The sequence below is a fragment of the Rattus rattus genome, chromosome 1, assembly GCF_011064425.1.
Source record: "Rattus rattus isolate New Zealand chromosome 1, Rrattus_CSIRO_v1, whole genome shotgun sequence".
Taxonomy (NCBI): domain Eukaryota; kingdom Metazoa; phylum Chordata; class Mammalia; order Rodentia; family Muridae; genus Rattus; species Rattus rattus.
The window spans coordinates 271,003,249-271,019,219 of record NC_046154.1 but is presented as its reverse complement, the minus strand read 5'-3'; the positions used below and the strand labels follow the sequence as shown (position 1 = coordinate 271,019,219).

The 15,971-nt window shown below is 46.5% G+C and overlaps 1 protein-coding gene across 1 annotated transcript; it reads left to right on the top strand.

Annotated features, from left to right (window-relative positions):
- Positions 1-5,925: 5,925 nt before the first annotated feature.
- LOC116890463 (olfactory receptor 10AD1-like) lies at positions 5,926-15,284 on the top strand. The gene is made up of 3 exons (XM_032891008.1): positions 5,926-5,994; positions 12,625-12,770; positions 14,333-15,284. Exons 1-3 carry the CDS (start codon positions 5,926-5,928, stop codon positions 15,282-15,284), a joined length of 1,167 nt encoding a protein of 388 aa, XP_032746899.1.
- Positions 15,285-15,971: the final 687 nt, after the last annotated feature.

The window sequence follows — 15,971 nt, the reverse complement described above, 5'->3', positions numbered from 1 at the left end:
GTCAGGAGGAGGGTCCTGAGCCATAACATCCCTGGCCACACAGATCGCACAAAGATCACCAGGTTAGAGAGCAGGTCCACTTTAGCCATCTGGTTGAAAAACATGTTTTGGATTCCTTCTGTTGAAGGAATGACCCCATGTGCTTAACATCCCGGGTTCCCCTACTGCATGTCTGTGAGCACAAAGACCTCTGTGTCCCCAACACCTTAGTAACATACTTTTATTCTTGTACAGAAGTGCAATGCAAAGAACTGATTTCATGAATTGAGGTAAAGCAATTGAGGAAGATATATCAGATCATGTTTTAGGAGAAGTACTGTGTGTGTGTGAGTGTGTGTGTGTGTGTGTGTGTATCTGTGTGTGTGTCTGTGTGTGTGTCTGTCTGTGTGTATCTGTGTGTGTGTCTGTGTGTGTGTCTGTGTATATGACTGTGTGTGTGTGTCTGTCTGTCTGTTTCTCTGTGTGTGTGTCTGTCTGTTTCTGTGTGTGTCTGTGTGGTATATGTGTATGTGTGTGCCTGCATGTGTGGTATATGTGATGTATGTATGTGTACATGTGTGTGTGGTGTGTGTGTATGTGTGTGGTGTGTGTCTGTGTGTGTGTTAATTACATGTGTGCCTGTGGTGTATGATATTTATATGTACAGATTCAAATGCATGTGCACTGATGATAATAATCTGTCATACACACAAATTTACTTACAAATGGTTTAAACTGTTTCTCTTTTTTGAGGCAGGGCCTTCAAGTCTTGATCCCCTTAGCCTAGTGTCCAAGTCCAGGTATAACTCAGATGCACAGTCATTCGTGGTTCCTGGAATACATCACTAGCCGGGACGTATATTCTACTCATAAGTCACTCACAGCTGGTGAGTCTGCCCGCCCCAGCCTTCCCCTCACTCTCCCCAGCCTCTATCCCCTTACGTATGGTCTAGATCAGTGGCTCCCAGACAATGACAATTTGACAGTGTCAAAGAGAGTTGCTACTGGCATCTAAGAACACACCCCAGAATGGGTGCTAAACATCCTAACGTAGTCAGGGCAACTTCACACCAACACTTTCTGTCTTCAACCACTTAATTATTTGACAAAGACGACAAAAGAGCTGGAGAAAAAGAAATATCTCAACGAAAGGTGCGCGTAGAACCGGATGTCACACGGAGAAGGATGACGTTAGACGTGAGTCCATCACCTTTCACCAAAGGTAACACCACGAGGGACAAACACCTACACTGACACCTGAGACGTTTAAACTGCTCTAAGAAAACACAAGCAGACTAGAAGAAAGTCACCCAGAGTTAGGTAACCCAGACCCAGAAAGGCAAACATGGTTGGGTTAGGACCAGAGCTTAGCATCATCGTCATAAAGACCAGAGACTTCCTCCAGCAAATGTTGGGAGCACATGCAAAGTCCCACAGCCAAATACTAATGGTGCTCCAGGGATCCTGTGGAGGAGGGGAAGGAAGGATAGAAGGAGCCAGAGGGATCCAGGACAGCACCAAGAACACAACCCATAGAGCCAACTGACTGGGACTCAAGTGGGCACAGGAAGTCTGTGTGGGTCTAACTAGGTCCTATGCATATGTGTGATGGTCGTATAGCTCACCGTTCTTGTGGGATTCCTGACAGTGGGAAGGGGCTGCCTCTGACTCTTCTGCCTGCCTTTGAGCCCCTTTCCTCCTGCTGGGTCGCCTTGTCCAGCCTTGACTATGAGGGTATGAGCCTGGTCTTATTGTGGCTTGTTATGCCATATTTCATGAATGCCCCTGGAAGGCCTGCTCTTTTCTGAAGAGAGGTAAAGGGGACGGTTCTTGGGGGGAGAAGGAGGTGAAGGGGAGAGACTAAAGGGGGCAGGAGAATTGTAGTCAGGATTAATATATGTGAGAAGAATAAATTAAACACATACACACACACAATGCCTAGGTGATGTAGATGTAGAAAAGGACTTCCTGTCAGGACTCCATTTGCCTCGGAACTAAGGACAACTGACAAGTGGGACTTCATAAAACTAAAAGGCTCTGCATGGTGAAGGAAACAATTGACTGAAGACAAGGCCCATGGAATGGGAGAGAATCTTCTCAGATATTCATTTGCCGGGTACTTGGTATCCAGTATACAAAGAGCTGAAAAGCAGAGTCAAATCGAACAAACAAGCAAACACAGAGTCAGATACTGTGATGGTTTGCATATGCCTGGCCCAGGGAGTAGCACTATTAGAAGGTGTGCCTTTGGAGGAAGTGTATCACTGTGGGAGTGGGCTTGGAGACCCTCCTCCTAGCTGCCTGAGGATGCTCAGGCTGTTCCTGGATTCCTTTGGGTGAAGATGTAGAACTCAGCTCCTCCTGCACCATGCCTGCCTGGATGCTGCGAGCCCTGCTCCTACCATGATGATAATGAACTGAACCTCTGAACCTGTAAGCCAGCCCCAATTAAACATTGTCCTTTATAAAACTATTGGTCGTGGTGTCTGTTCACAGCAATAAGACCCTAACTAAGACAGAAACCCTCAGACAAACAAGAGCTCTAGGACCCACCCCTATGGAAGAGTTACGGGAAGGACTGAAGGCCCCCAAGGGGATGGCAACTCAACTGAAGGCCAACAGTGTCAACGAACCTGAACCTCAGGGGCTCCCAGAGCCTGAGCCACCAACCAAAGAGCTTACACAGCCCCAGCACATATGTAGCAGAGGGCTGCCATATCTGGCCTCCATAGGAGAGGATGTGCCTAATCCTGCAGAGACTTGATGCACCAGGGTAGGGAGATACCTGGGGTGGGAGTAGGATTGTCCTCTCAGAGGTGAAAGGGAGGGGTGGTGGGGAGAAATCTGCAAGGGGAGATTGAGAGGGGGCAACATTTGGGATGTAAATAAATAAATAAAGTAAAACAAACAAACAAGACTCATTCAAAGAATGGGCCTGATGCCTGAATAGAGAGTTCTCAAGGAAGAAAAATCACTAAAAAATGGCTCAAAAACTCCCCATCATCCCTCGAAATTAGGGAAATGCAAATCAAAACAGCTCTGAGATTTCATCTTACCCCAGTCAGGGTGGCAAAAATCAACAAAACAACTGACAAAAGATGCTGGAGAGAATGCGGGGTTAGGGAGGAACCCCTCGTCCATTGTTGATGGGATTGCAGAATGGTGCTGCCACTCTGGAAGTCAGTGTGGAGAATTCTCCGAAGGCTAAAAACAAATCTCGAAAATTAGCCAGCTCTACCACTCCTTGGCATGTGCCCGAAGGACTTGACATAACTCCTCAGATGCCTCCCAGCCACATTCTCTGCTGCTCTATTCAGAATAAATAGATGTCGACAGATTTTGGAATTTAGCTTTCTTTTAAAAACACAGAAATATAAGGATATGTTTTTGTTTTAATCCCAGGTGTGGGATGTGGGACTGCTTCAGACTGTACACAGCAGCTGACTATGATTTGCCTCGTGCTCTAGCACAGGCGTGGTTTTTCCAGCTGCTGATGATTTCTGCAATTGTGTGACGTTTGGAATGCAGGAAACTCTTCACAGGTGTAATAAATGTTAGGGCCCCGAGAGGCAGAGTGGGTGGTTGTTGGTGTCAGGGGGGATTGGATGTGTTTTGTTAGTAGTCATTGTCAAAGAAGGAACAGGAAGAAAGAATTTAGTTTCAGAGATCTCTATCTCTCCTCCTTTCCTTCTTTCTCTCCTTTCTAGTGTTAGGGGTGAAACCAGGAGGGATGAAGGGTGGAAAAAAGAACCCACAAGGTAGCAAAATCCAGCTACAGACAAATAAATGAGAAGAAAGAAATTAGATTCAGAGATCCCAGCGTGTCTTGTGTGTGTGTGTCTGTCTATCTATTCTTCTTTCTAGAGTTGAAGCTTGGTGACTAAAGAGTTGGGGAAAAGCAGAACCCAAAAAGTGGCAAAGGTCAGCTACAGACAGGGAATGGAAATGACATAGTACCCTACAATCGCTGAGTAGCTAATGAAAGTGTGGTGCATGTACACCATGGAATACTATTCAGCTGTAAAGAAAAAATGAAATCATGAACTTTGCCGGTCATGGATGGAACTAGCAAAGGTCATATTGAGTGATGAAACCCAGGCCCCCAAAGACAAATGTCACATGTCTCTCTTGGCGGCTCTTAGCTCCAAATCTTCAGATGTGAGCACACAGCCTGCAGTGACTATAGAAACCAGAAAAGTAGCATGGTATCAAGGCCAGGATTTGGGGGATTGGGAGAACACAGAGGGGATAGAAGGATACAACAGATCAGGGAAATGGGAAGGAGGGCTCCTGAGGTGGGAGGGCAAAGGCTGAAGGAGGTGGGAATACAGGGGAAGAGCGGAGGCTGAAAAACTGGGAATACAGGGGGAAAGGCTGAAGAAGGTGGAACTCCCTGGGGGGAAGGGAGGGCTGAAAGGTGGGATAGAGGGAAGAGCAAAAACCAAAATAAAAAAAGAGGCAACCCTGGGGGAAAGGCTAAAAGGAAGGGAAAAACCTTTAAAAAAAAAGCAATTTGATAAAAAAAAGCCATGTGATTCAGTGTAAAACACATACATATGATACAGTACATACAACACACATACACATATACAAACACATAAATATACACACATACATACACATACACATATACATAGACTTAGACATATACACATACATACACATACACATACACATATACATATATGTATGTATAGTTACTGAACTTTTCTCATGTGAGCTGTTGGCACTCTCTCTAAGAGTCAAAGACCACCTAACAAAAGCCCCAGTACCAGATGTGGTGAGATAAGTTGTCAGCCAAAAATGTCTAAGAGACTCCCAAGAACATGCAGCCTATTGCTAGTGCTCTTGGTTGTCCCCTGAGGGGGAAGGTTAGTGTCTATTGCTGAAGACATGACACACTTCAGGGCCCCGGAGGGCCCTGTGTCTTGCTCAGGGTTTCTATTCCTGCACAAAACATCATGACCAAGAAGCAAGCTGGGGAGGAAAGGTTTACTCAGCTTACACTTCCACATTGCTGTTCATCACCAAAGGAAGTCAGGACTGGAACTCACACAGGGTAGGAACCTGGAGGCAGGAGCTGATGCAGAGGCCATGGAGGGATGTTACTTACTGGCTTGCTTCCCCTGGCTTGCTCAGCTTGCTCTCTTATAGAACCCAGGACCACCAGCCCAGGAATGGCACCACCCACCATGGGCTGAGCCCTACCACCCTTGATCACTAATTTAGAAAATACCTTACAGCTGGGTCTCATGGAGGCAATTCCTCAAGGGAGGCTCCTTTCTTTGTGATAACTCCAGCTTGTGTCAAGTTGACACACAATACCAGCCAATACACCCTGGACTGGAACTGACCTGAATGTCTCCTCCCAGAGGACTAGCCTTCATGGGACCAGAAGGTGCTGTACAAAATTCCAAAGGAAGGAAACAGTTAACAGCGCTAACAGCCATGACCTCTATGAACCACATCAACAACCAGCATAGCACCATAACCCCAGGGGTGCTGTAGTGGCAGGCATGCCAGGGTGGCACCAACCGCTGTCTATTCATTCAACAAGGAAAAGACCAGGCCTGTTATTGGACACCTGGCTAACTACTCAGTACTAGCAAAGTCATGGCTATTGGGGGAGAATCTACAACCACTAAGTTACCAACCCGCCATAGTGCCTAACAACAATCTGTAGAGTTGTCCTTATCCACAGTTAAAGGCAGTCTTCACCTCTCACCAGGAAAACGGCTCTTTGCATCAGATAGAGACCACTAGAGCAAACCACCAATCAATACACCGGATCCCAGTCCCAGTGGATACATCTACGAAACACTCCCATGCTCAGGAATCATTGCAGACAGAAGCAGAAAGATTGGAGGGCCAGAGGACCCGTGACTCTTCTGTGAGATTGTGTGTTCTTAGCAACAGCAGAAGCTACACCCATGAGGTCCCACCAGCATGACGGTCAAATGTGACCTGAACAAGGATGGCATCGATGGACATACCAAGGTGGATATGGAAAAGCCCGTGAGGACTCAACCCTATACAACACCGATAGGCAACTGAGGAAAGCTAGGAGGGGGAGAGGTGGCTCTCCCCAGGAAAGAGCACAGCAACTGGTGTCCAGTGACAAACGGTGAGCCCTGAAAACAGAGACACAAGTTACACTGTATGGATGCAACACACACACACATACACACACACACACACATGCACACGCACACACATGCACACATGCACACATGCACACACACAGATATACACGCACACGCACACACACACACACGCATGCACGCACACACACATGCACATTCACACACACACACATACACACACACACACTCGACTTCTTAACCTGTATCTGAAGCTGCACCCATTTATATTTGCTATCTATAGTAGAACACAAATTACTCAAGAAAACGTAGGAGTGGGTGTTGGGCCGTCTAGGCCACTTGCCATGTGCATGGCCTCACAAGGGAGCCTTGAACAGGACCAAGTAAAACCACGCCCTCCTCAGGGACACACTTGGAATGGTCAGGCCTCAAGAACAAATTCTTGGCCTTAATTCAGTTGGCTGCCACAGTAACGAACTGGAAGCTCCCATCGGCCTGAGGAAGGGAGAAGGGCTCACGCGCTCAGGCAAGCACACCTGAGAGATAGGAAGGAGAGCAGGGAGGAGAGGAACCCAAGTCCACAGCCCTATAAGTGCGCGGCTAGTCTGCAGCAAACGCCCTGCACCCTCACTCTGAACTGCTGGATCCCTCTTCTGCATCCAAGACCAACACAATGCCCTCCTCAGCGTGTCCTAAACCCCACGGTCAAGGTCAGTGAATGAACTCTCTCCTGCTATGAAGCTGACGTTGTCTCTGACCTTGTCACCAGAGCCAAGCATACTCTGGGTTTCTCAGAGACTCTGCATTCACACCACACAGCAGCTGTGAGAGGGAGGGGTCCCAGCTTTGATTCTCTTAACCTTTCCCTTGCTCGCTTTCTCCCTCTCTGGAGCCTACCAGAGTCTCTGCTGTCCTGGATCTTTAACTGGTCCCTTCTTCCTCTGTGTCTTCTCTCCATAATGACTTCAAGCTCTCAATCTACTCACCTGCCCTCCTGGCTGGGACACACATCACTTAGACATGACAGGGAGAGCTCCCCTCTCCTGCTCAGTCTTACTTTGGACACCCAGAAGGAAGAAGACCCAGCTCAATATTTCTTGTTAGAACTCCAGGTTCTCTTGTTAGAGAACCAGGTTCCCCAGTGCTGACTGGGAATGCAGCCAAGCAGGCACAGCCTTTTGCCAGCCCTCCTGACCCTCCATGCTGGGTTTGTCTTGCTTGCTTCTCCTCTGTAGATGGAGGCTCCTGGAATCCCACCCGCGGTCATTTTCTGTCCTGACCTGTTCATTTCCACACTTCTTATGTGTTGTTATATTTTGGTCAATTGAAGCCCTTGGTTTTCCATACTTTCCTTCTACTCTGTTTGGTGAAAACTGTCCCCACCCACTCTGATCACTTTCTTTTTCTATAGTATTTGGTTTTCCTAAGCAAAAACTGTGTTTGTACATCTTGGTATTTTGTACTTATTTGACGACTTCTTCTTCTTCTTCTTCTTCTTCTTCTTCTTCTTCTTCTTCTTCTTCTTCTTCTTCTTCTTCTTCTTCCTCCTCCTTTCCTCCTCCTCCCTCCTCCTCCTCCTTCCTTCCTCCTCCTCCTCCTCCTCCTCCTCCTCCTCCTTCTCCTGTAGAAACGGAAGTTAGGAAGTGTCCTGTGGTTGGGCTTCTTTCAGAGACTATGATAAAAAACACACTTTCCACATTCTCTGGGGATTTTCTGAGCGTAGGATAGGGGGCTTGAGTTGTCTACAGGAGTCAGATAAGAGGAAAGGACATATAAGTTATTGAACTTTTTTTTTAAGTTAAGTGTACAGAACTCCCTGTGGATAAGAAGCAGGAAGAATCGGGGGAGACTGCAAAGGGTGTGTGAGGCTCTCCCTTCTCTGGATTTCTGCAACAACTAGGGCTCTGAGTCACAGGCTAAACAGCCTTGAAGCTGTCCTCGGAGGTGTGAAGTCATAGGAAGAGGAGAGGAAACCGAATCAAAACCATGATTGGAGCTAATCCTCACTGCCTGTCAACTTATGCCTAGAGTTGAATTTCAGGCCCACCTAACCCAAATCAAAGTCCCCCTGTGTCTACTGGGGACAGAGCTAAAAGTGGGATGTGTTTGTTTTTAATACTGAACACTAATGTTCTATTTTAAATGTACACATTGGCTTTAATGATCAATTTTAGATGGTTCTGTATGGGGGAAGATTAAAATTTCAAGGGAAATAACTGTCCTATAAGACGCTTAGCTTGAGGTAGTAATGTCATTTCACTTTGTACATCAAAGGACTCACAAATGACATTTCTTTCCTTTACAAGTAAATGTCCCATTTATGTGTGGTATAAGATGCGGTATTTCTTGGCCGGGTATGGTGGCACACACCTTTAATCGGGAGGCAGAGGCAGGTAGAGCTTCCCAAGTTCTAGAGCAGCCCGGTCTACACAGTGAGCTCCAGGACAGCTGAGAGCCACAGACAAACACAGGGGAGAGGGGTTCCTTCCCTTATTGCCTGCTTTCTGAAGTTCTTGAGCTTCAGAAAGGTTGAAACCAGGGCTTGGCCCCTAGTGGGCAAGTTCCCTCCTACTGAGTTACGTCCTCAGTGCCTCAGTGCACTACTGATGTCTTTTTTTTTTTTTTTTTTTTTTTTGGAGGCGAGAAGTTAAAAAGAAAACGCTGACTCAACAATTTCAAGTGTATAACACATAATTATTAAACATAGTCACCACGTCGTAGAACGGATTTCATGAATTTATTTCTCATGGCTAACTCAGGATGTATGTCCTTAGACCAATGCCAGCCTCCACTCCGCCTCTGACGACCACCTCCCTACTCTCTGTGTCTTTGAAGTGGAGTTTTAGATTCCATATATATTAGAGACATCATACGGTATTAATGAAATAGTTTCCGTATTGATGTTACACATGATGATACTCTTTTAGTTTAATTCATATTATCCAAAATGAAAGGATTTCCTAACTTTTTTAAGATTGAATTATATTTTGATATTAAATTCCACATTTTAAAATGTGTGTTATTTGTACATGGATATGACCATTAAATCTACATCTTAACAGTTGTAAGCTATACTCCAGTGAACACTGCAGCAAAGACGTGTCTCCAACATGCTAGTTTAATTTCCTTCGAACATACTGCATCCAATGATAAGTACATTTTGAGTTTGTTTTGGAACCTCCATAATGTTTAATATAACGGTTGAACTCAAAGACCCTCCAGCAGTGTACAAAGAGGGTCCTTTTCCATTACATCCTGGCTAACACTTATCTTCCATGTCTATAATAATAGCATATAATGTTAATTCAATATTAATAAATATCAATTAATATTGATATTGATAATATTAAGTAATATATAATAATTTTATTTATTACTTTATCTGTAAAAAAATTTTTACTTTTAATTGTGTTTGCGTGTGTGCACATGTGTATGCTCATACATGTGAACATAGAGCCTTGGAACCCAGAAGAGGGCATCAGATCCCCTGCAGCTGGGGTTATAGGCAACTGTGTGCTGACAGACAGAGGTGCAGGGAACCAATTGTCCCCCCGAAGGGCAGTGCCCATTCCTAAACTGCTTAGCCATCTCCATTGTCCTGATTGCATTGTTATAGTTAATTATGAGTCTATTTAACGATGAGTATATGCACAAGAGGCTGTGCCCATCAGTCTAGTGCCCACAGAGACCAGAAAAAGATGTCAGGTCCCCTGGAGCTGGGTTACAGGTGCTTGTGCTCCCTACTACATGGGTGCTGGGAACCGAACCAGTCCATTGCAAAGGCAGTTCCTACTCTTGACACTGAGCACCACTCCAGCCCCTCTTCTGCCTCTGTTTACCTTACCACACCGGCTGATGGAAGTCACATGTCACTGGAGTGAGGGTTCTCTTCCCTGACCATCAGTAATGTTGAATTTTATATCTTCCTTTGCCTGTTGACTATATATCTTTATATCTTTCTTCCATAGAAAAAATGTATTTTCAGTCCTTCACATGTTTCTGATACGATTAACTTGCTTTCTTTGTCTGTGTGTATGCAATACCATGTGTGCTCATGTACAAATACATATGTGCATGCACACATATGGAGACCAAAGACCTGTGTCTGGTGTCTTCTCCACGTGCTCTCCGTCTTACCTTTCGAGACTGAGTCCCTCACTGACTGTGAGCGCATTGATTGAACCAAGGCTTCAATCAGCTCAGAGATCTTCCGGTCTCTCCTCGACGTCAGTAGATATGGCAAGAATCCCAGCTTCACGCAGGCACGAGGCTTTCCCCCAGGTATCGCCCTCCATTCTGTGTGCTCCTGTCGTCACAGGTGGAGAGCTCACCTTAGCTCACCCACTGTATGCTTTCATAGTTCAGAGTATGGAAGGCTGCAGAATGCTCTCCCTTTCAGGATCCACCACACATTGTGATTAGCTTAGGGCTGCTTTTCAGTGCAGCCTCAGCTCTATCATATTCATTTGTTTGTAGTGTATCTTTACATATGGGCTACCATTGACATTAAATAACCACTTGGGGCTCTGAGGGGGCCAGTAAGTACTTACTGCTCTTTTATCCGCTATCGAATAAACTGAAGAAACTGGGGAGAGAGTCAACAAATGAAGTGGTCAATACATTAGCCTTATTAACAATATCTACGTGGACTTCTGTGTGCACTTAGACTCATTCCCCAGCCACTGGCAGCACCAGACAGCAACGCCTGTCTTGGAGAACAGAAGTGATAGCTTTCTCTTTAAGAAAAAAAAAAGACCCCTCAGGTAGCCACTTGCTGACCTCTGTGATGGTGTAAAGGAAGTCAGATGATTCCCCTTTATATGGAAGAAAGCAGCAGACACGGAAGAGCAGTGTCTCTCTTCCTCTTCTCTTTCCGCACTGAACAGTGTCTACCATTTTATTCAGAGGCCTTCAGTTTATCCACCGACCTTGTTATGTCTGTGGTTGGCCGGCTTCGCCACCCCCCTGCCCACGGGAGACCCCACAGGACTGGTCACTCCTCTTCTGAGATGTTGGACATTTCAGAAGTCCCTCTGAAATGATCGTAACATTGGGTCATATCAACCGCTGTGACAGCACTAGACCCAGGGAAAATCCGCACTCTTCTATGGCCAAGCCATGGTCAGCTTCGTCATCTGATACAATGTATCAGCAAGTCCTCGATGAGTTTAAACTGCCTCATGAAAGGACAGCAACAAAAAAAAAGCCTGGAACATCACCAGGCTTATGAACCACTTTGACAATCGCTGCTCATTTAAGAAACTTCAGATGGTCCAGCTTTTGAATAGGGAATCCCTATAACTGTAATTAGTGCTTTTTCAAGTCCGCAGAGGGCAGTTTCGATACTCTTCTGGTTTGACAAGGTTTCCCTCCAGTGTGTGTGTCAGTGTATACAGATATGTCATTTGGAAAGATAAACACATTCATGTCACCATTACTATTACTTAAGACCATTCTAAACACATGTCAGCGCTTAACGTCGGTTGCTCAGGGCGTAAACAGTTTCTACCACTTAGTTCCTATTTCTACTTATTTTATTCTAAAGTTATTTTATTTGTTTAACATTTATTTTATTTTGGTTACCCTTTTGTTTTAATTTTTTTAGAGTTATTTATTTATTATATATGAGTGCACTGCAGCTGTCTTCAGACACACCAGAAGAAGGCATCAGATCTCATTACAGATGGTTGTGAGCCACCATGTGGTTGCTGGGATTTGAACTCAAGATCTCTGGAAAAGCAGTCAGTGCCCTTAACTGCTGAGCCATCTCTCTCCAGCCGCCATTTTCTTGTTTTTAAGTATGTGCAGCTGTGTGTCTGTCTACATGTGGGTGTATGCATATGAGAGCAAGGACACACAGAGGCCACAGGGTCCGGACCTACTGGAGCTGAAGTTACAGACGGTCGTGATACCCAGATGTGAGTACTGAGAACCAAACTCGGGCTCTCTGAAGAGCAGAAAGTGCTCTGAACCTCGGTTCTTTTTTAAGACATTCTTTGTCAGAAGTAATATTTTTTGAGGGTGAGGATATTTCGGTTGGCGCCTGCAACAGAATTACAGTTTTCTTTTTATTGAATTTCTTAAAATAACAGAAGAGCATGGGGTTTTGTTTTGTTCTTTGTTTTGTTTTGAGACAGGGTTTCTCTCCATAGCCCTAGCTGCCCTGGAACTCACTCTGTAGACCAGGCTGTCCTCGAACTCCCAGTCTCCCATTTGCCTTTATCTGTCAAGTGCTGGGATCAAAGTCGTGGGCCACCACCACCCAGCTAGAGGATGGGATTTTTAAGTCAGGCATGGACAGAAAAACTAAAGGCCAAAATACACAGCCCGAAAGTCAGGTAGAGGAAAAGTATAAGTCGGCAAACGGCAGCAGGAGGAGGACAGCTCTCGCCTACCCCAGAAGCTGCCCTGCACACGCACTGTGGTAATGTGCTTAAGATGGCTTCCCTCTGTGGCAGCACAAATGCCAAAGAACTGGACAGCTCACCAGGTACCACTGTCTTCCAGACTGGCCCACCAGCTCAGACCACCCTCCCTGGAGCAGCTCTTCCTCAAACAGCATGCCACCTCTGTTTCTGGGGACAGCGATTCAGTGACAGCAAGAGCAGCAGAGCCACGAGATGAGGTAGGTGTGGTTCGAGTGACAAAATCCCATGAGTGGACACAGGTGCCTGACTGGCCAGCCCTAAGGTACCTAACAAGGCACAAGATGCTGGCAGGCACAGATTATTTCTGCTCAGTGAACTCCGGGCAAGCATTGACCTTTAGTGGGGCTCAGTGAGTCCTTGAGTTAAATTCCAGCGTCTTCTTGGCCAAGTCCAAGAGCTCTGTGGATTGTGGCTCACTGATGACATACATTGCCCAATCATTACCTTAGTCTCAACATGTCTGCCAAGTGAAGGATTGTGGGCCCGTATTAAACTATGTCATCTACCTTCCCTTGGTTCCCCTCCCCTCCCTTTGCCTCCCCTTAACTTTCCTTCTTTTTCCAGACCACTAGAGCTCCCTAGATAACAGAACTCTCCCATGGAAAGATAACAGGAATAGGCCCTGCTGATGCCTTGGTCAACCAAGAAATCCCACACGGAGGGAATCTAGTCCTGTAAGGGGTGGCCATAACAGGGCAGGAAGCCTCCATGAGGCAAGAAGAGAGGATGAGACCTTGGAAGGTTAGAGCCTTCCATTCAACTTAGACAGCTGTGTGGTAACCAATAAAGATGGGAAAGCCAGAGGAGAAGACGGTGAGAATTAGCAGGAGTTGGGGGGTCGTGTCACAGGTAAATGAGTATACAGCAAAAAGAGAAGATGAGAAAACAGAAGGGGGCGCTGAAGAACAGGCTTCAGCAGGCACAGCCTGGCATCTAAAGCACCTGCAGCGGGAGGGGACATCTTAGCTCAAACGAGATGAACGTACAAAGGATTTAATTTGAACATAATCTGAACTCCCTGAATGTTACCGTAATGAGAAAGAGCATGCAAAGTCTCCAAAGATGTAAAATAAACACTCTGTCCTCACAGGGACTCAAATACATACGCACTCAATGCTCCTGCAGGCCCAGACCCAGAAAGGCTGGCATCTGTGAGCCTTGCTCATCCATGCCCCGTTCTCAAGATGTGGTTGGATTTTATTTTTTAATTGAAAATAGATTATTCTCACAAACAACACACCCCAAGAGTTTCTCCTCCTTCCCTCCTCCCAGCTGCCTGACCTCCCTTTCCCCACATCCTTTCTGCTGGATGGTATATATATATATGTCTTACATATATATGAAGACAGATTGGAAAGGAAACGTGCCACGTATTGAAGGGTCTCGTCCAGCCAGGCCCTCTTAACTTGTGTACAGCATGGCTGTTGAGCACTTCTAGGGAAGTCTGGCTGGGAAAGCATGAATGACTGGAATGACTGCCAGGCACCAACATCAGGGTTCAGGGAAGCTAGTACTTCATGAGGTGAGAAATAAGAGGAAGTGGACAAAGGGAGCACACACAGTCCACAGGGCATCCGATGAGTCCAGAGTCAGGGCAACCACCACTTCCTCAACCTCTAGATTTAGAATTTATGCATAGAGCCGATGATGACCCTGGCATCTATCATTACTATGTCCTCACTACACAGATTGTCCAGAGCTTGCTAAGTCCTAAAGCTTTTACCATCACCCAGGGCAAGCCTCTTGCTGGGGGTGGTCCAGGTGACCATCTGACTTCCACACAACGGCCTCCTTTGTGATTTCCCTGCCCCCATCCTCACACAGGCCCCAGACAGCAGACCTGAGGAACGGCAGCACAGTGACTGAGTTCATCCTCGTGGGCTTTGAGCACAGCTCCCCTTCCACCCGGGCACTGCTCTTCACCCTCTTCCTGGCTCTCTACAGCCTCGCCATGGCCATGAATGGCCTCATCATCTTCATCACATGGACTGACCCCAGGCTCAACAGCCCCATGTACTTCTTCCTCGGACACCTGTCTTTCCTGGACATCTGCTTCATCACCACCACCATCCCACAGATGTTGGTCCACCTGGTGACCAAGAACCACACCGTCTCCTTTGTCTCTTGCATGACCCAGATGTACTTGGTCTTTCTAGTGGGTGTGGCCGAGTGCATCCTCTTGGCTTTCATGGCCTATGACCGTTACGTTGCCATCTGCCACCCCCTGAACTATGCCCAGATCATGAGCCACAAGGTGTGTGTCAGGCTGGTGGTGACTTCCTGGGTCTTTGGGATGGTCAATGGCATCTTTCTTGAGTACATGTCTTTCAGGAATCCCTTCTGCAAAGACAACCACATAGAAAACTTCTTCTGTGAGGCTCCCATAGTGATCGCCCTCTCCTGTGGGGACCTCAAGTTCAGCATGAAGTTGATCTTTGTTGATGCCATTGTGGTGTTGCTCAGCCCCATGGTGCTCATCGTCACCTCCTATGCCCGAATCCTGGCCTCCATCCTCCGCAGGGCCTCCTCCTCCTCAGGTAGGGGGAAGACATTCTCCACTTGTGCCTCCCACCTGACCGTGGTCGTCTTTTTGTACGCCTCAGCCATGTTCTCTTACATGAATCCCCGCAGTACACATGGACCTGACAAAGACAAGCCTTTCTCCCTCCTCTACACCATCATCATGCCCATGTGCAACCCAGTCATCTACAGCTTCCGCAACAAGGAAATGAAGGGCGCCATGGGGAGGGCTTTTGGGAGAGGCAGACTGGCTTAGGCAGCATCTGCCCAGAAAGAGGGCATGTAGAGAAGTTTCCCCAATGGGGAGTAGAAGGTTGCTTTTCACACTGCTCTCTGCGTGTGGATACAACGTGAATGGCTGCTTCAAGCTCCTGCCACCTTATCTCCCCGGTCTGAATGGACTCTATGTTCTTCAGGTGTAAACTGCAATTAATTCCTTTTTTGTTGTTGTGGTTGCTTTTGCTGGGGTATTTTCCCCAGCAAGACAAAAAGAAATGAAGATAGATGGTCAAACTACTCTTTGCAGAAGGGCAGCGTCTTCAGCAGTCAGTTCTGGGGAAACTGGGTGTCTACTTGTAGATATCCAAAAATGAACTCCAAACGCATCAAGAACCCCAACGTGAGACATGACACTCTGAAGCTAGCTGCTAGGGGAAGATGTGGGGTTATACTTCAAGGTACAGGCTTTTCTGAGTAGAACGCCAGACAACAACCAACAAACGGGACCTTGTGTGGTTAAAAGGAATCTGTGCAGCAAAATAAACTGCTGGGCAGTGGTGGCACTCGCCTTTAATCCCAGCACTTGGTAGACAGAGGCAAGGGGATCTCTGCGAGTTCAAGTCCAGCCTTGTCTACAGAGTGAGTTCCAGGACAACCAGGGCTACATAGAGAATCCTTGTGTCGAAAAAGAAAAAGAAAAAAAACTGTCAGGCAAGTGAAGAGG